This window comes from Pediculus humanus, genomic scaffold (assembly GCF_000006295.1).
Source record: "Pediculus humanus corporis 1103172108314 genomic scaffold, whole genome shotgun sequence".
Lineage (NCBI taxonomy): Eukaryota > Metazoa > Arthropoda > Insecta > Psocodea > Pediculidae > Pediculus > Pediculus humanus.
This window is the reverse complement of record NW_002987883.1, coordinates 120,214-127,176: the sequence shown is the minus strand read 5'-3', so window position 1 is coordinate 127,176 and position 6,963 is coordinate 120,214. Positions and strand designations below refer to the sequence as shown.

Below are 6,963 nucleotides of genomic sequence, written 5' to 3'. Positions count from 1 at the left end.
GCAACCTCGATCCGCTCAATTGTTATCCGAAAAAAATAATCCCTTCGTTCATAGTTTAAAAGAGATTTTGGCAAAATACGTTAAAGATGTTAAAATAGCTACTTTGACTCCTGATAAAAGAGATCCCGATTTTGTTTTTTTCGATGTTACCAAATCAACAGCACACGTTTACAAGTGAGTTTTTATCAAGTCAAACCCACATGATCAATTCAAATTTTTTTAATTTAATTTTCAAATATTGATTTTTGAAATTTAAAGAAAAAATAATTAGAATGAATTATTAAATTTAAATTTAATTTTTTTTTTTTCAGCGTGAAGCCAGCAGTATTTGACTTGTTCCTGACAATAGCCATATTAATATATTTAGGTTTAGTTTATCTACTTTTAAATAATTTTCCATTAATTTATGCTCTCGTTTTAAAACTCGTTAGCACGAAGAAAAAAATATCTTGAACTATTAAAAAAAAAAAAAATATGCAATAATAATAATAATATTAATAAGAATTTTAGTAATTATAATTACAAATGACTAGTTCAATTCGTAAAGGTTTTATTTATATACATAAAAAAAAACTAAGAAAAGTAATATTGGAGCGAGGAGAATTTGAAAAAGAAAAACGTACACGATAATTAATTGTACTAATTTACAATAATAATAATAATAATAATAATGAAACGTACGTAAAAAAAAAAAGTAAGAATACGTACGAGAAAATAATTTTTTTTTTGAATGCATCGGAAAAAAAAAGTGTGGGGAAAAACAAAGAATTTGTAAATATTTAATTTATTAAAATTTTTTTTTTTTGTAAAATATAAAAACATTTCATACTTATCTTTGTGATTAATAATTATTTGTTTTTGTTCAAATTTATTATATTTATTTAAACAATTAAAAATTTATTACTCTGTTGTAAAAAAAAAAAAAATTAATTTTGGAGTATCTGTCTTCCATTTTAATTTTTTTTATCCTTAGTAATTTTTATATTATTTTGTAAAAAATGAAAAGGATTTATTTGAAGCAAAAAGGATGATCGTTTATTACTGACTGAAAAGTGTAACATCTTTTTATTAACATTTAAAAAAAAAGGGAAAATTTTCCGTATCCTTGGATACAAAAGAAAATTTTATTATCGATAAAACATATTCGAATTAATTTTTTTTTATCATAGGGGGAATGGAAGAAAGTTACATTAATATAAAAAGTTAATTAAAAAGTTTTTTTTTTTTTTTTTTTTAAATAAATGACATTTTTATAAACTCATCTTTTTTTTAAAAGACAATTTAGATTATAAAATTTATAACATTTTCGTGTTTAAAACTAATTCAAATTGACGAAAAAAAAAAATGAAATCTAAAAATGTTAAATCAGTGTCCGATTGGTCTCCTAAGAGATTACCTAATTCATATAACAAAAGAATGGCTGTGGTGAGTTTATTATTATTATCATTATCATTATTATTATTAATTTTTATCCCTATAAATCATAAAATCAATCAATTTATTTATTGCTATCGCGTGAAGTTATTTGTTTTTTTAAACAATTTTCAAGATTATTTATTTTGATAATTATTAATTTCTTTTTTTTTTTATTGCTAAAATTAGAAAATAAAATAAAAATTTATGTACATCTTTTTTTTTTTTTTTAACAGACTAAAAATAAATAAATTATTATTATTATTTATTTATTTATTTTTAATTATATTTTTTTTTTTTCGTAAAAATATTTCGTGTTTGCGTGTTTGCGCAAATTTAATTAAATAAATTTTAATATTTTATTATTATTATTTATTTATTTATTTAATTAATTAATTTTAATTTTGGGGTTTAGATAAGTCGTAAATAGATATATTTAATTAAGGAAAGTATTTAATAAGTATTCTGATTGATACATAAATAATTTTTAAAAAATTTAAAACTTCTTCATTATGGTGGCTACCCGTTTAATAAAAAACTTTTTCTCATTTTTTTTTAATTTAAATTAATAAAAAAAAAAAAAAATTAATTAATTTTATTAATTATTATATTTACATAAGTTGTTAGCACAAAAACCTTTTTTTTTTTAAATAAATATACCAAAATTTTTACGTTTACAAAATGAGGTGAAATCCTAAAAAACAAAAATTTTCCCACGGTTAGAACAAAAAGAAAATTTTTTTTTTTTTTTTTACATTCAATTTAAAAAAAAATCCCACGTAAGGTAAACATACACATAAAATAAATCATTTTAAAAAATTAAATTTCCCCTTCCCCTTTCCCCCCCCCCCAAAAAAAAAAAAAAAAAAATTGAAATCATCGTTTTGCATGATTAAAATAATTTAATTAAAAACGATTAATAATAAAAAAACAATAAATAATAATAATAATAATAATAATAACGAATTTTATATATATGTTTATAATTCATGATAATTTATGGATAATTTTTTGGGAAAATTCATGCGCTCAACTTCCGTTTAAAAGAAAATTTTTATTTTTATTTTTATTTTTATTCAATTATTAAAAGGTTAAATATTCAATCGTGTCAATCTCCAATGTGTACGAATTGTTTAACCTTAATAAAATTTTCTTTTTAATATTAATTTAAATAAAATATAAAAAAAAAAAATTTGTTTATTTTAATTTGAATGTTGTTGTATGTATCACAACATCACAATTTATTTTTTATTTATTTATTTAAAAAAAAAATGAAGTTAAATAAAATTAGATTATTAAATAAATGTATTAATGAATTAAGAGAAAGAGATAAAAAAGCTAAATCACTTAAATGTCAAAAAAATACCGAAGTAAGTAAATTAATTTATTTTTTGTCTGTTTGTAATCGTTAATTTATATATATATGTTTAGGCTGTAGTCGGAAGTAGTGGAAAAAAACCACCTGGAAAACATTTAAAAGGTGATGATGTATCAAATGATGATTTTTTTAAAAAAAAATCAGATCTTATTAAACCAGATGATCAATTGTGTTTAACAGATGCCGTAAGTAATTTGAAAATTGTATTTTTTTTGTAAAATAAAAAATTATTTAATGTGAAAATGTTTGTTACTCGACAGCAATTGAACGAAGAAATTACTAGAACGTTGACAACGGGAAACATGAATTCACCGAAAAATCTCGTCGAATATAGTTATAAATTAGGTGAATTTGTATCGAAATCTCAAATTTCTACAACAATCGTACTCATTCGTTTGGAAGGATGTTGCATATTAAAAAATTCTCCAGAAGCTCAAGCACAAATAGCTGCTGGAGATTGGTCAGGTAATCATTATTGAAATGTAAATTTAAAAGTTTTTTTTTTTTTTTTAAATGTTTTTTTTTTTTTTTTTTTTTTTTTTTAACAGGAGATGAAATAAAAAAAAGTATAAAAAGTAAATCGAATTCCCTCGATAAAGAATCAAAAATCAATGATGATAAATCAGAAAACGAGGGTGAAGATGAAACGGAAGAAGGAAATGAAGAAGCGACGGATGGTAAAAAAGATGATGAGGATAAAGCAGAAGAAGAAGAAGTGGAAGCAGAAGCCGTTAGCGGAAGTGCGACAAAACCTAAAAAAAAATTAGTCAATGCTTTTAATTATTGCGAACGTTCTTCGCAAACTGCCGACTGTACAAAAGTGGTAAGTGGTTAAAAATTAAAAAAATCTTTTTTATTTGTTTTAATTATTAAATAAAAAAAAATTTTTTTTTAGAATGCATTCAGTCAAACGATTCCACCACCGAGAAAAGTTTTTTCTGAACTTGTTACTCAATGGATAATTTACGATGCATACGCTGAAGATTTTGAAAAACAAAAAAAAGAAAAAGAAAAAGAAAAAAAACTTACGACTAATACTCAAGCTAATAAAAAAGATGACATTAAAAAAAAACAAGATTTGTCTTTCGGCGAAGGAATTCATAATAAAACAAACGAAGCAGCTAAAATTATTGATAGAATGATTTGTCAAAATATTTACGATGATATTGCTCACGATTATAAATACTATGAAGATCCAGCTGACGAATTTCGGCGGGAAGGAACTCTTTTACCTCTATGGAAATTTTTTTACGAAAGAAAAAAAACTTCGGTTACAGATATTTCTTGGAATCCATTTTACTATGATTTATTTGCAGTCACATTTGGAACTTGTAAGTGTTTTTAAATGTTTGTTTTTTTTGTATATTTCGCGAATTTCAATTATTAAATTTTATATTTTAGTTGAATTCCTTAATCAACGTTCTCAAGATGGAGCTGTTTGTCTGTTTACTCTCAAAAATCCCTCTTATCCAGAATATGTTCGAATCACCGAAAGTAGTGCAATGTGCGTGGCTACACATCCGACTCAGACGTACCTCATAGCAGTAGGATTACTTGATGGAAACGTTGCTGTTTATAATACTCACTTACCCGATAAATTTCCACAACATCGAAGTAATTCCGTTAACAAGAAACACTGTGATGCTGTTTGGCAGGTATGTATAATTTTTAAAAGTATTCTTTTAACTTTAAAGTTTAAGTTAAAAAAAACATGTTGTTGTTTTACCAGGTTGAGTGGGGTGCAAACATGCAAGATGGTGAAGTTAATTTTTTTTCAGTTTCTGCTGATGGAAAAGTTTGCAACTGGGTTCTCATGCAAAATGAATTGGCATTGACAACAGTTGCATCATTGTCTTTGCCACTTGAACAGCTTTTGGGACCTGATGGATTACCCATTAACATGATAGGTACTTTTACAACTAAACCACTTGTAGTAGTCATATTAGTTCTTCTCTCCACATAATAAATTTACATAAATTTTAGACAGTGGTTGTTGCATCACATTTCATCCAACTCAACCGTTGATATTTTTAGTTGGAACTGAAGAAGGAAGCATATATAAGTGCAGCACTGCATATTCTTCAACATTTTTATTTAAATATGATGCTCATTACATGCCTGTTCATAAAATCTCTTATAATTCATTTTATCCAGATGTATTTTTATCTTGCAGTGCTGATTGGAGAATAAAAATATGGGAAGATTCAAAAAAGTTAGTCATTAATTTTTTTTTTTTTCAATAAAAATAACGACTTTTTGTAAAAATATGAAATTTTGAGTCTGTTATTTTTTAATAAAATACTTGTTACACCAACCAAAACTAAAAACTTGTTTGATTTCAGTGAGCCATTATTTGTTTTTGACCTTGGTTGTTCAGTTGGTGATGTTCAATGGGCACCATATTCAAGCACCGTGTTTGGAGCAGTAACAATCGAAGGAAAATGTGTTATTTTCGACATAAATATCGATAAATACAAACCCATTTGTGTTCAAAGCATAGCATCGAGAAAAAAAAACGGTTTAACAAGACTTAAATTTAATTTTAAAGTTCCGATAATAGCAGTTGGAGACGATAAAGGAAATATATCAGTTTTAAAATTATCACCTAATTTAAGAATAAAATCAAAACCGCCTAAAAAGCAACAATTTTTCGAACCGGAACAGTTGGAAATAATAAAATTGGAAAAGTTGTTGGCTTTGGTCAGAGAACCGACTACAATTAAAATTAATGACGATGATAATTCTGATTCAGAATAAATAAAATTAAATTTAAAAAAAAAAAAAATTCAGGTAAAGTAAGAGTTGGAAACATACGTTATTGTTTTTATTACACGTGGAGATAGATATTATACACGTGTATTTAAAAAGAAAAAGAAAAGTTACAAGAACCGTTAAAAACAACAACTCAATACTTATCCACTGTCTTATCATTATTATTCTGAAACATAATTATAAACAAATTTGAAATTTTCATTTAAAATTTTGTCTTCTGGTTAAAAAACTTAAACACAACACAACAAAGTCAATTTTTACTTACATAAATAATATTTACATTTAATCAATATAAAATAAAATAAAAAAATATTTTTTTTTTTTTTTTAAATAAAAATTTATTCTCACAGGGCAAAAAAATTAAATAAATAAAAATGAATAGAAGAGATCCAAAAAATAAATCAAAAGGTTCATCCAGTTTTAAAAAGGTTAAATTTAATTTTTTTTTTTTTTCATTATTTAGAATCAGAGCCATTTTTTTAATTTAAGTTATTTTTATTTAAAATAATTAATATAAAATAATAAACAATGTTTTTTTTTTTTTAGATGTCAAAAAAATTTGACGGAAGTATTTTAGATCCTGATGTTGGGATAGATGAAATACTTAGAACAAAAGCTATATTAAAACCAGATGATCAATTGGATTTGCCTGAATATGTAAGTTTATTTTTTTAATAATTATTATTATTTTTATTATTGTTTTAAACAATTTTTTTTTTTGTAGGAGTTAAAAGAAGAAGTTGCAAGATTTTTATTATCATCCGATATGATGGCACCAAAAAATGTAGTCGAATACAGTTTTAAAGATGGAGGTTTTATATCAGTACAACCACCTTCTCCGACAGTTTTTTTAGTTCATTTAGAAAGTTGTATTATATTAAAAGATTCTACAGAAGCTTTAGAACAATTAGCTTGGGGTGTCACTAGTAAGAATAAAAAATTACTTAAATTTTTTTTTTTTTTTTTTAAATTAGTTTGTTAAAAATTTATTATATTGCATTTTGACAGAGATATTATTTAAAAAAGGTGACGCCATTGACAGGTGATGAGGGAGGTGATGCAGACGATGATATAAAAAAATCAGGTGATTTTGGTGGGGAAGAAGATTTTGATTCAAAAAAAAATGTCGAAGATGATAATGAAGAAATAGATTCTGAAACTCTCGAAGCTTTAAATTATGAAGAAGAAGGAGAAGGAGAAGGAGGAGAAGAGGAAGAAGGTGAAAAAGTCGGGATCGAAGGACCCCCACAAGTTCAATTGAAAAGAATGAAAAAACTATTGAATGCTTTTAATTTTTGTGAAAGGGCCGCCATGACGTATAATAATCCATTTAGAGTAAATTAATTATTTAAATTTAAATAAGTATTTTTTGTTAAAAATTTTCTTTATTTCGAAACTAA

General features: G+C 24.2%; 3 protein-coding genes across 3 annotated transcripts in view; all 3 read left to right on the top strand.

Moving 5' to 3' along the window:
* The window catches only part of Phum_PHUM592000 (Nicalin-1 precursor, putative), a gene marked incomplete at both ends in the record, with an annotated part of 2,036 nt that extends 1,952 nt beyond the window's left edge, over positions 1–84 (top strand). Inside the window, one exon of the mRNA XM_002432517.1 lies at positions 55–84. Within this exon, the coding sequence (XP_002432562.1) occupies positions 55–84 (30 nt within the window). The remainder of the gene's footprint in view (positions 1–54) is intronic.
* A 1,260-nt stretch (positions 85–1,344) lies between these two features.
* On the top strand, positions 1,345–5,655 carry Phum_PHUM591990 (dynein intermediate chain 1, axonemal, putative; the record flags this gene model as incomplete). The annotated part of the gene is made up of 10 exons (XM_002432516.1): positions 1,345–1,425; positions 2,845–2,976; positions 3,052–3,256; positions 3,340–3,614; positions 3,687–4,122; positions 4,193–4,446; positions 4,521–4,698; positions 4,775–5,003; positions 5,134–5,491; positions 5,635–5,655. The coding sequence occupies 10 exons, from the start codon at positions 1,345–1,347 to the stop codon at positions 5,653–5,655; spliced, it is 2,169 nt and encodes a 722-aa protein (XP_002432561.1).
* A 454-nt stretch (positions 5,656–6,109) lies between these two features.
* The window catches only part of Phum_PHUM591980 (dynein intermediate chain 2, ciliary, putative), a gene marked incomplete at both ends in the record, with an annotated part of 2,780 nt that continues 1,926 nt past the window's right edge, over positions 6,110–6,963 (top strand). The window contains 3 exons of the mRNA XM_002432515.1: positions 6,110–6,220; positions 6,288–6,489; positions 6,606–6,898. Of these exons, the coding sequence (XP_002432560.1) occupies positions 6,110–6,220; positions 6,288–6,489; positions 6,606–6,898 (606 nt within the window). The remainder of the gene's footprint in view (positions 6,221–6,287; positions 6,490–6,605; positions 6,899–6,963) is intronic.